Raw genomic sequence first — 18,042 nt, 5'->3', positions numbered from 1 at the left:
GGGCCTCTTGAAGGACCCCGGGGGCCCGGACCCCACCTCGAGAACCACTATTCTGGTCTAGTTATTGGACCATAATCAATGTAAGCCACAGCCATGGAAGTGGCATGTTTCAGCAGTCGTGTCTGTGTTTTTTGTGTTTTTATTTTTATTGATTACAGGCTTGAGTTGCTCAACTTTTCCCGACTGATGTGACTCTGACTGAAATGCTTTATTGAAGTCATATGTATTTTGTTTTTGCACATTCCAATTCCTGGCATTTGCGAACCGTCCATCTCAAACTTTCATCACTGGAGGTTTGAGATGATCGTAAATTGTTTGTGAATTAAATATTCACCAATCAGCTGTCACATTCTGAACTAAAATATACCGTGCACCGTTCTTGTTAAGACGGAACACGACACCAGGGGTTGGATTTCCATGCAACATGATCGACACTAAGTTTGAATAATCACACTACGAAATTGTTTCAAAGTGTGACTGCCAGGTGAAGTTTGTCGGTGCTTGAACAACCTTGATCTTCCTGCTCTTTAAAGTTTTGTAGTTTTGACGTTTCTCAAATGTTAATTTCACTTCAGCGGGGAGAATATACGTGGAAACAATATACACTTAGTTTTAAAATCATCGGGAGATCTAAACTGATTTGAATATCACCACAAATGAGAAGCTGCGGTTCCTTCCGATCCGCTCCCAGGTGATGAGAGAGGGCTCGTCGGACGTCCTCAACAAGCTGTACGACACGGCCATTGACAAGCTGGAGGCGGCGCGGCGTGACTACGAGGCGCTGAGGAAGCGCTTCAATGACAAGACGTCGAGCCACAACGCCGACCTGAGCCGCCTGGAGCAGGCCGAGGAGGAGAACCACCGCCTGCAGAAACAACTGGACGTCCTGCTGCAGCAGAGGGACGCCGCCATCCACTACCAGCAACAGTATTCCACCTCCATGAGGAGGTGTGCAGCTACGCACACACACACACACACACACACACACACACACACACACACACACACACACACACACACACACACACACACACACGCGCGCACTCGGAACAGGGATGGTTGGATGAGGTCTTTTGTCGTGCGAACGAAGGATTTAGCGAAATCCTCTGACTAAAAGAGGTTTGAAGAATGAGATGGTCTTTTTATTTTTATTTGAAAACCTCCAGTTATACTTTCATATACTTTATCCATAGAGCTCAATGTACAAAACAGGTCCGAAGATTAACTGCATTCTGTCGGGGGCCAGACCTGGATTTTCAACCTGGTACCGGCTGAGAGGCCTGACAAATTCACTTTCACTTACAATTCACTCACAAAAAAAAGCCATTTTCATTGTTGAGAGTGCAGCTCAACTTGTAAAACAAAGAAAAGGAAAATGCTAAATCTCCCACGTATTCTTCAAATTATCCTGATCAATTACAAAAAAAAGCTTAGAATGAACTATGGTATGTTCTGGTTGTTGGTATTTCTGAGATTAATATAACTACAACCTTAAAATGTATATCAAGGGCTACATTATTTCCTGGGGCACCGGTGGAATAGCCCTGGTGTCAAACATCAGTTGGATTCTATAACATGAGATTTAGAATTTCTAAACAGATCTGCTACACTCACCAAGCACTTTATTAGGAACACTGTATTCATACTGGGTCCCTTTGCATGGGTTCCACAAGATGTCGGAAACATTCCTTGGAGATTCTGCTCCATGTTGACATCACATCACACAATTCCTGCAGATTCGTCAGCTGCACATTCATGCTGCAAATCTTCCGTTCTATCACTTCCCAAAGGTGTTCTATTGGATTCGGATCCGGTGACTGGGAAGGGACTGGGACTGGACGACTTTTGTTTTGTGACATGGCGCATTATCATGCTGGAAGTAGCCATTAGAAGATGGGTGTGGACATGAAGGGATGCAACAAACTCAAATAGGCTGTGGCATTCAAGCCGTGATTGATTGTTATTAACAGGCCCAAAGTGTGCCAAGAAATAACACCACTGCCACCAGCCTGGACTGTTGACTCAAGGCAGGTTGGGTCCATGGATTCACGCTGTTGGTGCCAAACTCTGACCCTCCCATCTGTGTGCCTCAGCAGTAATCCAGATTCATCAGACCAGGTTCTGTTCTAGTCTTCAACTGTCCAGCTTTGGTGAGCCTGTGCCCACTGCAGCCTCAGCTTTCTGTTCTTGGCTGACAGAAGTGGAACCCGGCCTGGTCTCCTGCTGTTGTAGTCCATCCACACGCACACACACACACAGACCTGTATGCCCACACACTCAGCAGATGTAAATTTGAATCGCTGCCAGCAACAAACTTCACTACACATTTTAATACAAAGGATCAGTGTGAAATTCACATGTGTAAACAGTGCCACGCCTGAAGCACGCCTAATCCAAGACAGATTTATGAACGAGCAGATGCTCCTTCATTTTTAACATAGTGAGAGTGCATGCTAGGTCACTTGATTTTTTTTTTTCTATTTTTGTTTTATTTTAATCCGCTGGCCGTTGTGCTGAGCTGCTCTCTATATTTTAGTGATGGTGTCACAAATGATTAGAAAGCCTGAGGAAATATTGTATTTATATTCCAAGCGCTTCCCTCTTGAAGAACCAATCTGTAATCTATTTGTCGTTTCTACTTCCGACGAACAAGAGTCAGGAGAGCTGGTTCAGCTCTCAGTTGTGAATGGAAATCATTTAATCATTCTGTCACGGTTATTTATTTTGGTGGAATGCAACGTTTAAAGTGAGCACATTCAATTTGAATTAAGCCAAATGTGTAGAACTTTTGTTTAATCCAGTTAATTCATTCAGTTTGCAAGTGGAATATTCATACTCGCTCCCTCACTCTCCCTCTCACTGAAATCTAAATTTAAGAAGCTTCTTGGGCATGTTTAGACTCTATGAATGCCTGGCCGCAGAAACAGAGAGTTACCTGACTCCAGAGCCATTTAAAAAGATTTGTCCACAGCAAACTTATCGTTTGCAAGTCTTTCATGGCTCATATCTTGAGCTTGATATTCACTTTAGCATTTTCATATTTTTTATCAATTTGAGGACGCCGCAGAAGGCTGGGTTCTGCTTCTCCCTCTGCACGGGTGACCTCTGGAGATGTTATAATGATATGTGTCCACTGGGGGCAGTGTCTCATTTAGTGACCCACAATGTACAGGAAACATCGAATATATTTTTAATTTGTGTGTTTTTTTTATGATTATCTTTCCTAACTTTATTTGAAAACGTTAGCTCTCAAAATGATTGATCTGCAACTAGAAGTCCGTTCTTGAGCCCCACTCATTCTCGACCACCCATTTTATTTTCCGTTTCGAACCCGCCTCCCGTCAGGAATTTGGACAGTTCAACCAATCGGCTTGTTTGACGCGCTGAGATTTGTGGGGTGTGCGTGTGTCGCTCCTCTGCGGCCTGCAGAGCATCCGTAAGACCTTCCCAGAAGCATAAACCAGGCTGGGGATGGAACGGGTGACGGCAGAGAGGTGTGGTTCAGTTTGGGGGGTGGTGGAGGAGGAGACACATTGACCAATGTAGTTGCGGTTCCTACGACTTCCTTGAGTGCGCCATTGTTCCTTTTTAAGTTCTGAGTATGTGGTCCTAAGACCTGTTGCACCCATCGCTGGTTCCTGCTCTACCCACCAGGTTCGACAGCACCCAGCAGGAGCTGTCCAAGGCGGCGTCCCAGAACAAGGAGCTCCGCCACGAGATGGAGCGCCTGCAGTCCGAGGCCACGCGGCTCAAGACGCAGCAGCTGAAGGCGGCCAAGGACTGCGAGAAGTACAAGGAGGAGCGGGACTCGGTGTTCAATGAGTACCGGCTGATCATGAGCGAGCGGGACCAGGTGATCAAGGAGGTGGACAAGCTGCAGACGGGGCTGGAGCTGGCCGAGGCCAAGCTGAAGAACACCTCGTCCGAGCGGAGGGTGGCCAGCGAGGAGCTGGAGGCTCTGCGGCAGGTGGGAACTGGGCGCGAGGGGGTTGTGGTTTCAGCTCTCCTACTTAACATTTGTTTTTGAACACCACGTGAAAAATCCCTGTATTGGTTTATTTGTGACCCCTGCGACCAAGAACGCTTTCTAATACTGACAACTAAGAAATAGTTATATGTAATCACGTCCTATGATAATACACATTCACTGGAAATATTGTAGTACGTTTGTTTTGTTTTCTTAACAAAGAGCCATAGGCTTAAAAGTTGCAAAAAAAAAAAAAAAAGAATACTGCAATCTTGCTTAGTTTCCAGTTATAAATCTATAGAACTTTCAATTCAAGCTCTAAATAAAAGTACTACTTTTCAGTACTGCTGTATATGCAATCACCTTGACGTCAGCTATAACCGGAAAGTTCAAGCGGTCAGTTCATTTGGCCATTTGATCTGGAAAAGTTGCAGCAATTTTGCTAAATTCAAAATTGCAAGCTCTCGCAAATATGGCAGAGATGAATGGTTGAATTGGCGTTAATTGTGGCTATCACAAAATCCCAATTTGCTGGAGGGACTGCCCATTGAGATTATGAAATCTTGATGCACGCCTGAAGGCGATTGGGTAAAAACTGTATTTTCAAATGTAAAAAAAAAACTTTCCTTAAGCCAAAATCATGAATGCCCGGCCCCCTTCCTCCGGCACAGGAGCTGGGCTCGGCGCTGGTGGACCGGGACCGGGCCATCTGCGAGAAGAACGAGCTGCTGGAGAAGTACTGCCACGAGGTGAAGGACAAGGCGGAGGCGCAGAAAGAGCTGAGCCAGGCCTGCAAGGACATGGAGACGGTCCGCGAGGAGCGCGACGTGGCCCGCAAGGAGCGCACCGAGGCCATCATCCAGAGGGACCAGCTGCTCCGAGAGTATTACCAGGCCAGACAGGTAGGGACGGGGCAGAGCCGCACCAGACGGATGGGGAGATTTACCATTGCAAATATAGATGATTGATTCATTTCTCCTGATTTATTACACAGCCAACGTAATCCCTTCATCCCATCTCATCTATAAAATACATATATATAGGTTTTCCCCACAGCTGGTCGCTTTCCATGTATTGAAGCTGTATTTATTTTTAATCCTTTGATGAAAAAGGGCACGAGTGGAGCCCGCCCGCAAACTGTGGACGACCATCGAAATGATTGGTGAATTGAACTGATATCCAATGATTCCCGCAATTACAGTGAAAGGCCACAAAGCTGCTGCACACGGAGCATCAAACTGCAGCATCACAAATGGAGACTTAAGCCATGCAACATAAAGGACATTTAAAAATAATGGACACAATTTACGTCTCAATATAGTAAATAATATTTGACACATTTTGTGTGTGTGTGTGTGTGTGTGTGTGTGTGTGTGTGCGCGCGCGTCGTAAGTGACATACATACCTGCTTGGAACAGTCACACCTCAGAAATTTAGCACGGAGTCAAATGCAGACCATATCTGCCCTACTTCACACCATTCACCCTAATCCAATCCATCAATGTCACACCCCCCAAAATTCCTCAAACCCTGCACAGTGTGTCGGTAAAAAGTTTCTGTTTGATGTGGAGCTCCTCGAATCGATTTAAGTTGTTTATCCACGGCCAGGCCTGATGGATGAAGTGTTTCCAATTTCTTTATTTTATTTATTTATTTATTTATTTTTGGCAAAGTAGTTCCAGTAAGGTCTGTTATTTAAAATGAATCACATTGTTTTCCCACTGCATTTCACCTTTTAAAAAAAAAAAAACAACAAAAAAAAACACTAACTTCAGGTGTTAAAAGTAAATAAACTTTACCACCACTCACGGTCTCTCCAAAAAAACCCCAGAAACAAGACTCGGTGACGCTGGACATGGAGCGCGCCAACAAGGAGATCGAGATGCTGCGGAAGCAGTACGAGGCCATGGGCCAGGAGCTGAAGGAGGCCTCGCAGGAGGCCGAGGTGGCCAAGTGCCGGCGGGACTGGGCCTTCCAGGAGAGGGACAAGATCGTGGCGGAGCGGGAGAGCATACGGTACGGTGGCGAGAGCTCACCAGGTGTGACGATACAATAACTCAATGATGGAAAATAGGTCAAAATTGCAAGGCTGTACTTATTCATCAGCTCCGGACAGAATAGCGGCTCTGTGTTCATCAGAACAAGCTGACGTTTCACCATTAATTCACTCGGATTTGATTTGAAAAGTAACCTAAAAATAACGGACACAATTCACGTCCTAATATTGTAAATAATAGTGTGTGTGTGTGTGCGTGTGCGTGTGCGCAGCACGCTGTGCGACAACCTGCGGCGCGAGAGGGACCGCGCCGTGAGCGACCTGGCAGACGCCCTGAGGAACCTGGACGACACCAGGAAGCAGAAGAACGACGCCGTGCGAGAACTCAAGGAGCTGAAGTGAGTCCTCCCTCGGAGTCACGACCTTCCTGGCGACTCGAATCCTGTTTGTTTCCCCCACGTTCCTTATGTTCTGAAGGGTTTGATTGAATTGGAGGAGCCAGTGCTGAGATTTCAACCCGGCTCGTTGGCGCTACCCAGTGGTGGAAAAGTGTCCCACGCCTGAATAAAGTTAAATTCCAATTTTATACCAATTCACTGTTCACGCGTTGTTAAAAGACAATCAGATTTTAACCAAATGCTTCAGGATAGTATAACGATAATAATGATAATGATTTCTGTTGTCTGCAACTTCATGGAACATGTCCAGAAAATACTGCAAAATCACCCAGAATGTAATTCTGAACTTTCTTCTTCATTTCTTCTTCTTCTTCTTCATTCTGCAATGCTGCGTTTCTGTAAATGGATGATTTACAAAAGTTGATCTCAAAATGTTGAAAAGAAATAAAATTAAAATGATAATACTATACACACGCTAACCAGAGGCTTCCAAATCCTTACTTCCCAGGGAATTCATAAAAGTTACCCTTCATTAAATAATTCTTTGATCTGTTCCTCATCAAATACTATACTTCTAAGTACTAATCTGAAGTAATGCTGTGTAAAGCCAGCTGTGAAGATATAATCCTTTGAATTCAATGTATGAACTCCGTGTTTCGTAACAGGGAAAAGATGGAGGACCAGCTGGAGAAGGAGGCCAGGTTTCGCCAGCTGATGGCTCACAGCTCGCACGACTCGGCCATCGACACCGACTCCATGGAGTGGGAGACGGAAGTGGTGGAGTTTGAGAAGGACAGAGTACGAACACTTACATACCACGTCATCTTTGAGCAATACAAAACATTAGTTTGTATGATTTAAAAATATATTTATTTTTTTATTTTTTTTTAAACAAAGGCTCTGAGGTATTTGTGATTTAGGGTCACATTATTACATAATTTAAAATAAGGAATCATTAAAGTTGGAGTCCGTCAGATTATCCTGTTTATAAAAAAAAGAAAAAAAGACCATGTTGGATGCTTTATTTTTGTTATCACCTTTTAACAAACAACCATTCAGTGTATTTGCATTATGCGTGTGCTCCTCTATACTCATCACTCATACTATATACATTTTAACGGAAATTTTAACGGTCTCATTTTCCTGTGTCTGTTAAATGCGTGATTTGAAGATGTATGGACGCTGATGGGTTAAAGTGGAACACGCGCCATAGTGCCCTTTTTTATTTATTAGAATTTTTTTTTTAATTCTTAAACTTCCGGGATGAGACTTGGCACCATGATGCTCATTGTGTGTATTTATTTATTCATGTTTGCTTCTCTTCAGGAGGACATGGACTTGAAGGCGCTGGGCTTCGACATCGCCGAAGGGGTAAACGATCCGTATTTGTCGGGGGACAGCGGCATATTTGTCAGCAAGGTGGATAAAGGAAGTATCGCAGAAGGCAGATTGAGGTAACGGGCTCGGCCGCGCCGCGCACGATCGATTGTGCCGTCTCGCATGTGGGACCAAATCAAATCAGTCACTCGGTCCTCCTCCTCCTCCTCCGTCCTCCTCCGCAGGGTGAACGATTGGTTGTTGAAGATTAACGACGTGGACCTGACCAATAAGGACAGGAAGCAGGTGATGAAAGCCGTGCTCAGCGGCGAAGGAGTGATCAATATGGTGGTGCGGCGGAGGAAGTCTCTGGGAGGACGCGTCGTCACTCCCATCCAGTTAAACCTGGTCGGACACAAAGGTCAGGGCTGTCAGTAGGAAACCAAATTATACAGTTCTAATTTTAATTTTTATATGCGACCCTCAACCGCTCTTCAGTCCAATACCGATTAATTAAAAATAAAAAATAAAAAAATTGTTTTGAATTTGGTTTGACAAATATTATCCCTTGATTTAAAAAAAACTTAAAGGTCATTCATTAGTCTTATATTTGAATTTAAAAGGATGTTAAAATGCTAAATAGTCATTGAGTAGTCTTACATTTGATTTGAACGGGTTTTAGAACTCTTAAAAGTCATTCAGAAGCCTTAAAATAGAATTGAATTAGAATTGAATTGAAATTCTCATATGTATCCATGTATTTCTATTTGTTTTGATTTATTCCCTTCCTCATGACTTACCTAAGCAAAACGGTTTGAGGAATTTTTTGGGGGCACGACATGATGGATTGTATTAGGGTAACAGGTGTGAAGTAGGGCAGATAGGAGTCTCCCTGCATTAAAACAAAATATAGAATCCCTTAGTTCATAACCTTCCTTGTCTCTACCGAATACTTACGTCTGCCCTGCACCAAATATAAAGTACTATGGGGAGGTGGTTTGTGTAAAAACCTGTCTTAAAGGGGTCTTGCAAGCTATTCAATGTAATTGTCTGATACTTGCAACCAAGCCTGTTGCATGAAAATCAAGCGTCTTGAGTCGTGCTTCTCGCACGGTGGTTGTTCTAGTGTTGTTGTTGTTGTTATTATTATTAACACAGTAATGTCTCCCCAAGACGGCGGCATCGGTCTGGAGAGCGGAGTGTTTGTGGCGGCGCTCGCAGCCGGCAGCCCGGCCGCCAAGGACGGATCCCTCACGGTGGGGGACAGACTGCTGGCCGTGAGTACCTGCCACGCCTTCAGCTTTGAAGGACAAATTCACAGGAAATCATGCCCTCAGCCTTTTGATTACACATGAAGGGATCGCTAGTATTTTAAATTCGCTATGTTCACGCCAAATTACCCAACTTCCCATTTCTGTCTGGATGTGAATTGTTGAATTGTGTATTGTTTATTGTACGTTTTTTATAGTTCGTTTTTTGGTTATTTATTTTTGGTGATTTATTGTTAATTTTAAGTTTATTTTATTATCCATTGTTTATTACTAGATTTATTGTATATGTGTAATATTTTTCTATTGAATTTTTGTTTTTATGTTTATTTTTCTGGTTTATTGTTAGGTTTGTTTTTGTCTGTTTATCAAATATTAATATATTTTCTATTCTTTAGCAAATTCTTACTTTATTGCATAGCCGTTTTTTTTTCTATTTTATTTATTACTTTACTTGATATTATTATCTGTTTAGAATGTCTATCTACTGTTAAGAATGATGTTGTTTTCCAAACCCAGACATCCTAAATCATCCCTGAATCAACTTCTCACCCCATCAATTGAACATTAATTCCAACCCAGCGCCTCTGCATACGTCACTTTCCCAAACAAATCAGGCTTTTGCGGCGACGTGATTAATCGCCCTCATCTCTCTCGCCCTGTAGATCAACGGCATCGCCCTCGATAACAAGTCTCTCTCCGAGTGTGAAGCCCTGCTAAGGAATTGCCGGGACTCGCTCACTATCTCCCTCATGAAGGTGACGTCTTCATTTAGCACGTCCACGGACAAGAAAAAAATCCCCCGAAAAAACAAACCAGGACTCATTTGTGTTCTCCAGCTGCTCCGGCGCTGGCTAGATAACAGCATAAGCTAATTAGAAAAGGCGGTCATGGTTTGGATGCGAGGGATCCTACCGCGCCACTGGGAGAGACAGATAACGGTCTATTTTTTCCGAGCCATTAGTTTTCCTTGTTGAAAGTTGATTAATTTAAATATAGTTTGCGCAGTATGACAAATAAGTACTTAAAGAACAGTCGAGTGAAAGTATTTCCCCTGCGTCTTGTTTTGTTTCCTTTGGACTAACTCTATTGTTATTTCACTGTATATGTCAAATCATTTTATTTCCCAGCATCAGTCTCTGATTCACTCCATTTATAGGTTAAAATGAATAGAGAATGGCTGTGTCAAATGGGTTTCTTTCCATTTGACCATTCCAGTGGAAAGATTTAGTAAAATATGATTCTTAAGATATGATTATGATTCTGGTTATAACGCGTTCAAAATTCTGCAGCTTTGCTTACGAAGTGGATGGCTGCACTGGGCACCTGTACTCTCTGCGGGGTGTCTTCCTAAGTTTCCGACATTTCGGAACAGATTGACAATGAGCGAAGAAGGCTGCTCAGGTTGTTCCGGTGAAAATGTTTTCATGGTGAAACTCGCGGCTTTCCTTGACATTTCACGAGGCTCTGTGCATTGTGTATTTCGTTTGGTTCATTTCGTATTTTCATAGATTTTCTGGCGGAGACCAGCTATGGGTCACGTTCAAACAGGATTGTGGAAAGTTGGCTGCACCTTTACTTTGCACACTTTGGATCTTGTGCATTGAACGTGCTACGTCGATATTTATTTTACATTTTTTTGCATTTCTTTTTTCTCCACAGTTCCTCCCACACAGCTGCTCTGGGCACAGTTTGTTCGAAAGCCTCAGAGACTCTGAGAAGAGCTCCAGCTTCCGGCTGCAGTCGTGCGAGCTCCACGCCAGGAACGGCAGGAACTCCAAGCACAACAGCTCCACCCAAACGGATATTTTCAGCGCCGAGTTGGGGGCTGGCGGGGCGGGCGGGCGGAAGGAGACGGCCGACGCATTTGGCAGTGGCGGCGTGGCCCCGCAGTGCCCCCCCAGACCATTCTCCAGCAGCTCCCTGCACTCCCGCTCCCTCTCCCACCGGGGAAGCTCGGGCCCTCACAGCCCCTCCGAACCCCTGCTCGAGTTCTGCTACAGGAGGCCGGAGCACCACTGCCGCCCCCCCACCACCTTCGCCCCCATGCTGTCCCCCGGGGACTGCCCCCCCCAGCCGGCCCCCCAGAGTCTGCCGGAGAAGCCCAGCGGAGGCACATGGCCCAAAGTGATGGCGGGGGCCGCCGTCTCGGAGTGCACCCAGCTGTCCATCTACAAGAGGCCCAAGCAGAGGAAGTCCATCTTCGACGTTGACGCCTTCAAGCGGCCCGAGGCGCCCCCCAAGCTGGACTACCTGTCCCTGTCCCACGTGCCCCGGCACTCCCCGCAGGGCTCCAAGTCGGAGGCCCCGCCCACGCCGCCGGCCCGCAGCGACTCCTTCCGCTTCAAGTGCCGTCAGCAGAACAGCTCGGCGTCGGACTCCACCATCACCACGGGTTCCCCGCCGGCCTCGCCCGTCCCCCGTCCCGCTGCCGAGCCGCCGGACTACATGGACGCCTCCTCTCGGGGCGATGCCAAGGCCGGCCGCAGCAGGAAGCCCGGCGACGAGAAAGGCGGCCGGCAGAAGACGGAGGATCGGGAGAGGAAGCGCTACCGGCCCAAGTCGGCGCCGGCGCTGCGCCGCAACGTGACGCCTCTGCACATCCCTGTCCCCATGCAGGTAGCCGGTCCGCTTTCTTGTGGCTACATACCCGCTGCTGTCCTCCTCTCCTAATTCCCCTGCGGATCCTCCCCTTCCCCCGCTGTGTGAATGCTATTTCCAGGTGCAGAGTTTCTCCAACGATGAGCAGTCCCCGGAGCCCGTGGACCTCGTGCGCTTCTCCCCAATGCGCTGCCACCGCTTCAGCATGCCGTTCGTACCACCGGGATACAGCAGCACCATCGCTGCACGTGAGTAGACACAACGTCGGCAGCGATACCGATTTAATCGTTAAATTCGGACGGAAATTAGAAATCGGTCTTAGATTCTTATGCCTTTAAAATTTATAATCCTTTATTATAATTATTATTATTTTTTTTATTTTTGTGAATGTAAACAATTTGTTTATCGAGCCATCAGTCCTTTTTCACATACAAGGGATTTGTTGTGGTGTAGTTCGGGCATTTTAGTGCAAACAGACAGTAGCATAGAAAAATAAATACAATATATTATGAATATCCAAAATGTGCTCTGTGAACCAGAAAAAAACACCAAAAGGCTGTAGGATGGGATTCGAGGGAAATTGAGAGTAAACCAGGTTGTTGAGGGGGGAATAAATGTTTGAATGGAATGGTAGTGTAATCCACCCAACGCAGATGACGACGATGCACTGCCAGTCTTACCCCAAAGTGTCTTTTCTGCATTTCAACACTGCTCTTATCTCTTTCCTTCTCTACTTCATGCTGCGCCCCCCAGACCCGCCGCACCGAGGCCTCTCGCCGTGTCCCGCCGTCACGGCCGTGATGAGGAACCCGGTGTATACGGCCTGGAGTCACGAGGTCCAGCCCGGCACTGCTCCACCGGCACCCAGCCCTGGCCCGGGCCTCCACCCACACGCCAGGTGCTCCGCCCGCATTATTGTGCAAAACGAACCTTGTGTGCCCTGCCCTGCATTTCGTAAACAGATGGCGCAGGGCGAGTTTTGGTGTCGCACTCGAGTTGGATAATTAGCCGCCGGGGAACTAATTTAGCGTTCTCCTTCAAAAAAAAAGAATAAAATTCCCTGCTTCTAGTCCCAGTCCGCAGCACCAGGGTCGCCTCAGCCTGGACCTGAGCCACAAGCCAGTCGCAGACTTCCCCGAATCGAGCCACAGCCAGCCGCCGCACAGCACCAACTCCCTGCCCTCCGGAGCTCGACTGGGTACGTTCTGAAGCCCCCGAAATATCATTCTGTCGCTTTGAACGGTGTGCGCTGCCTCACCGCCGTCCTCCTGTTGTTTTATTATTCTTATTTTTTGCCTCATTACATAAAGGTTCTTTGAGTGCTTTGCAGTTGAGGACGGAGCGCATCAAAATCCCCCCAGTGCGGTATCCCCGCTCCGCCGGATCCGACCGAGGTACACTCATTAGAGCGAGAGAGCCTAAAGGGCCGAAACATTCCCTAAACAAGTACGCTGAACCCGAACGCACCGGCCTACGCACTGCAAACGCACGGTCTGGCCGTGCAAATAAAGTGAGCTCCGGCGTTCCTGTGGAGGTAATACCACATGACGCCACAGGGGAAAGTAGAGAGCAAATCTGATTTTGTTTGCAGAATGAAATCTGTCTGCAAGAGACAATCACAAACAAACATGTCAGCTGTTGAGCGACGTGTTATTGTACGGGAAAAAGAAAATAATTAAATGGACTGAATTGCTCTGAGGAGAAAGGGTAGAGACAGAGGAAAAAAAGTAAATAAACGTGTGTAAACGAGCTTGAAATTCTACCCTCATGATGGGTTGAAGAGATTAATATAAGGGATGAAATAAATTATACGTGGGATTTAAGATACAAGAGATTTGGGATGCTTGCATATATGTATGACCGTATGTATATGTATGTGACATATAACCTCTAGAATTTTGCACAATCTCCTGCCGTTTCTTGCTGTAACCAGAGGTACTGCAGCTGGTGCATCCGCAAACTTAGTGTGTAGGTTATGTTTCGGCCCTGACCCCCACCCTAAAAGTTATGTGTTTTTCATATGAATGACCGTCTGTTCTACTAACCTGCATGGCGGCCGCAGGCTCGCTCTCCCGCTCCGAGTGCAGCAGCCCGACTCCCCCGCTCTCCCCTGTCAACCTGGAGACGTCGTCCTTCGCCAGCGGCCAATCCCAGGGCTCCGTCTCCACCCAGCCCAGGATATCGGTCAGCCCCGCTCCGGTTGGTGACAGGCGGAAGGATAGGTAGGACCCCCACCCTCCAACGCTCGCCTCACCCACCTCAGCCATCCTCCAGGAACACCAATGTGTCTCCTCCAACCTATTTGTCTCGACTACTGTCTCCGCCGCTCTGATGAAACGTTAAGCAACACCGTGAGGGCCCCCGCGCCGCATCATTAGCGGCTGACACGGACTCACCATCTCTCACTTTGTCCTCCCTTCCTCTCGCTCCCGTCCACGCTCTCTTCCTCCTATCTGTCTTTTTTCCCTCTCTCTCTCAGATATCTGTCTTGTAACTCATCCTCTGTCAGACTCCCGGTGGCAGCTAAGCCCCAGTTCTTCTCTTTGAGAACCTTGAGGTTTGTGCTTTGTTGTCGCTCGGATTAAAAAAAACATAATAAAAACAAACAAAAAAAAAAACGCCGTCGTTTCCGTGAGGACGCATGTTTTCATGGTTTGCTTCTAATAACAAACGCCAAAATTAGACCTCCGTATTGGAACTATATGGTTCATGTAGAGCCAAAGCGGTGCTTCTTGGCTCGAGATCCAGATTTGTCCATAGTCTTTAAGTCACGACCCAGATAAAATTTAACATTCAAACTATTCAAAATGATTTGATAGGACACTTATCCACAATACTGCTGATAAAAACAGTCCTATATGGAAAGGTTGATTGCGAGTGACAATCTGAAAAAGTCATCATGACGGCCACATGCAAAATAAATGTTTCAAAATAAAAGCAGAGCATCGGAAATTCAGTACAAATTCAGTAAAAAAAGAAAAGTATATATTTTTTAAGAAATGGACGTCTAAACCCATCAGAAGTGGGTGAGCGATCCAGTTTTGGAACAAGAACCACCAGTTGGGAACCACTGCAGTGTTATATTGACTTGGCATTCAACTCTCTCTATATCATAAATGGTGAACAGCAGGTGGATTGGTTTCAGCTCCGAGGCGGCTGTGGATGAGTCCCCGATGTGTAAAATTCTGGCAATGCACGGCAGGGGATGCAATCCCTGGCAAGTCATCATTCTTTCATGCTCGCTCTGTTTTATTCGGAGTACTGTTGCATCTTGCATGATGGCGTGACTCAGACTCGGTGGTTTGGGAGCGCAGGGAGCCCTCCGCACGTCTCTGCCAACTCTGCTCCACAAAAACAAGGAACACGGCTCTTATTTTGGAGAAGTTGTCGAAACCCTGAAAAATCAAAACCCTCGGAACTTCCCTGCCTTGATTTATTCAGACGGCACAGTACAAATCCATTTAAATTATTATTATTTTTTTAATAACTCTATATTTGATGTTGAATTAAATTGTTTATATTTATTCAGGAATTGAATTCAAGAATCAAATACAATAAATAATAAGAACACATTTTTCCCATTTGGGGTGAACGTTTCTGGAATTTCCCTTTGGGGGTTAATAAAGTATCTTTATCTTATCTTATCTTATTTTTGGATATTTTATTCCCACTTCCCAACTCCCGTTCCACAACTGGTCCCACATACAACACAATTAAATCATTTTAAAAGGGTTAAATGTTTGTTAATATTTGATGTTGAAAGTTTGTTTTTGCCAAATCCGGCATTTGTCCCCAGCAGTATTTGTGTTTTTCCCTCTCATCTGAACATTACATTACACTGCTGTTCGTGGAAATGTTATTTAATCATTTCCCCTCCTTCCTCCCAAAAGGCCGTACCTGGAGGAACCCCGTAACGTGACGGTGCAGAAGGGGGTGGAGCCCCTGGGCATCTCCATCGTGAGCGGCGAGCACGGCGGCGTGTTCGTCTCCAAGGTGACGGCCGGCAGCATCGCCCACCAGGCGCGGCTGGAGTACGGAGACCAGCTCCTCGAGGTACGCCGTCCCCAATCCCATCCAAATTCCTCGAGGGAACTCCGGTGCGGAAACGATTCCCCTGTTATATATTATTATTATTATTCCCTTTCAGTACAACGGCATCAACCTGCGGAACGCCACCGAGCAGCAGGCGCGGCTGGTCATCGGGCAGCAGTGCGACACGGTGGCCATCTTGGCTCAGTACAACCCTCACATGGTGCAGCTGGGAAACCACTCCCGCTCTGGGTAACCAGGATGTTCGGCGCGTTTTGGCAGTGCCAGCTACTTTTTGTGTCGTCGTAATTTAACAATCTACTAGTTTAGGTATACCGTGTTTTGTTTTGAATAGGGTTGAGTGCACTGGTCACATGTTTTGTTGGTGGTTCTGTCGGTCAACCAAGACGTCTGTGAGCGTTATTCTCTGTGAAGTCATCGGAATTAATCTTGGGAGGATAAGTGAATTACCATTATTATACCAAAAAAAAGTTCATAGTTTGAAAGTCTTGAAAAAGCAAAAATAATGTTTTCCCTGCACACAGGGCTTACACACTTTCGCGCTCCTCAGGTTTAACCGAAACGCACAGTTAGAAACTACCACTACTTCTGCAACGGCGGTGAGAGAAGGAAGTAAAGAGAATTAATTTAGATGTAGTCCTGTCTAATTCCAGACTGTGTTTAGTCATGTTTTCATCCCCGGCGGAGCCCTGTTTTGCATCTTATTTGAGAGGCGATTAGTCACTCATGGTCATAGTCATAGACTTCACGCTGATTAATCTTGGTTCAGATATTTCCAACCTCCACCCTAAAGCCTGTGGAAAATTCATGTGTTTTGAGATCAAAGCAGCTGAACATGCAAAGACTGTAAAGTGTGAAAGGAAGGAAAGGTCAGGAATCATTAATTTTACCTCCTCGTCGTACTCCCACTCTCGCTTGTGCTCTTTCGTGTGTCAGTCAAATTATTATCATTATTCAGGGTGTTGCTATATGAAAAGAATAAAAACCTTAAATAGTGGATTGCCCCAGACAACGGCATGAAGATATGTGCAGCCTATCTATATGCAGCCATACCCTGCGACGGTAGTTTATGGATCATCTCTCTCTCTCTCTCTCTCTCTCTCTTTGTGGATCTATCCCCGTCTCGCCCTCAGCTCTCGGGTGGAGACGGTCAGCAACCAGCCGACCCCCGAGGGCGGCTGCGGCGCCACGCCGGACAGCCGGCCGGCCGTGGACGCGCTGAGCGAGCAGGACGAGGGCACCATCACCCCTCCGTCCAAGCAGACCACCCCCGCCACCAGCCCCAACAGCTCCTTCAGGTACGGAGGTGAAAAGGTTTTCGGTTTATTTCCGCTCGAAATAAATAAACGGCGGAAACTAGCTCTGGTGTTGCAAGATCAAAGTTGCAAGGCTGCACCAGTTTGTCTAATTGGTCAGTCCCAGCAGAGTGGAAGCTCTGCGTTCATAATAACAAGCTCAAGTTTCTCACTGAAAGTAAAAACTGATTTTTCTTTTTTTTAATTGTTTTGATATTCGGTTCATGATGAGTCACTCAGTAAAAGACCTTTTACTGAGTGACTCATCCTCCCTCGCTCACCGGTGAACTTCCCAAACGTGGGTCAGAAGAGTCGGTTCGGCTCCGAGTCGTGAACGGAATTATTTCATTCTGTCGAAATTGTTTATTTTGGTGGACTGAAAAGCGTCGCGCCAGTCACGTTTGGTATGAGTCATGGACCGCTTTTGCCTCGCTTTCAATTTAGCGCTCGCTCATGATTTTCAGTCCGTGTCGAAGATTCGCCCGATTTATGGAGTGACTCCCAACTCCAGGGTCATTTACTCAGATTCGGGGAGAAAAGCAAAGCCCTCCGATTCTTGGACGCCTCTAACCTCAGTGACGGCCGAAGATCCGGGTGACGGTGTGTCATTCTTAACCTGCCCCCTGCTTCCAGGCTGCCCGGCTCCCGCAGGGCGGCCGACTCCCGGCTGGTGAGGCTCAAGCGGACCCAGGCGGAGCTGGGCGTTCAGATCTGCGGAGGCAACCTCTACGGGATCTACGTGGAGAGTCTGGACGACGACAGCCCCGCCCAGTGTCCCGACGGCCTGCTCCCCGGAGACCTGATCCTGGAGGTGAAGGCGGGGCCGGGTTTGCCATGCAATATTTCCAAGCAGGGGAGACCAGGGGTTCCCAAACTGTGCTCTGTGGCCCTCTAGGGGTCCTGTAAGGAATTGGCTCGTAGTCAATACCAGGGGGTATCTGAAGCAACGGTTTTCTTTTTTTGCTGTTGTTTTCCACTTTTAACTTTTTCATTTTCCATTTTATAGAAAATATATTGACTCCATTAATGATTGAGATTATGTTTTGGTATGTTGTGAGATATGCCACGTGGTTGTTTATTATAAGCAGAAAATAAGCTTAAAATTGTTTTAACATGACTGGAATTTTTTTTTTATATAATATATATATTA

General features: G+C 46.3%; 1 protein-coding gene across 1 annotated transcript in view; it reads left to right on the top strand.

The window, feature by feature from the left end:
* Positions 1 to 18,042, top strand: part of LOC307245373 (disks large homolog 5-like) — a 35,563-nt gene that overhangs the window by 9,755 nt on the left and 7,766 nt on the right. Inside the window, exons 6-25 of the mRNA XM_080020925.1 lie at positions 692 to 948; positions 3,655 to 3,967; positions 4,639 to 4,869; positions 5,799 to 5,983; positions 6,236 to 6,361; positions 7,027 to 7,159; positions 7,688 to 7,815; positions 7,924 to 8,099; positions 8,852 to 8,955; positions 9,612 to 9,704; positions 10,609 to 11,565; positions 11,669 to 11,795; positions 12,301 to 12,445; positions 12,618 to 12,745; positions 12,858 to 12,941; positions 13,610 to 13,769; positions 15,438 to 15,600; positions 15,695 to 15,828; positions 16,731 to 16,895; positions 17,526 to 17,703. Coding sequence (XP_079877051.1) covers positions 692 to 948; positions 3,655 to 3,967; positions 4,639 to 4,869; positions 5,799 to 5,983; positions 6,236 to 6,361; positions 7,027 to 7,159; positions 7,688 to 7,815; positions 7,924 to 8,099; positions 8,852 to 8,955; positions 9,612 to 9,704; positions 10,609 to 11,565; positions 11,669 to 11,795; positions 12,301 to 12,445; positions 12,618 to 12,745; positions 12,858 to 12,941; positions 13,610 to 13,769; positions 15,438 to 15,600; positions 15,695 to 15,828; positions 16,731 to 16,895; positions 17,526 to 17,703 — 3,987 coding nt within the window. The remainder of the gene's footprint in view (positions 1 to 691; positions 949 to 3,654; positions 3,968 to 4,638; positions 4,870 to 5,798; positions 5,984 to 6,235; positions 6,362 to 7,026; positions 7,160 to 7,687; positions 7,816 to 7,923; positions 8,100 to 8,851; positions 8,956 to 9,611; positions 9,705 to 10,608; positions 11,566 to 11,668; positions 11,796 to 12,300; positions 12,446 to 12,617; positions 12,746 to 12,857; positions 12,942 to 13,609; positions 13,770 to 15,437; positions 15,601 to 15,694; positions 15,829 to 16,730; positions 16,896 to 17,525; positions 17,704 to 18,042) is intronic.

Source organism: Zeus faber (genome assembly GCF_960531495.2).
Source record: "Zeus faber genome assembly, chromosome: 20".
Taxonomy (NCBI): Eukaryota; Metazoa; Chordata; class Actinopteri; order Zeiformes; family Zeidae; genus Zeus; species Zeus faber.
Note: the sequence above shows the minus strand (reverse complement) of the source record. Positions and strands in the feature narration are given on the sequence as shown.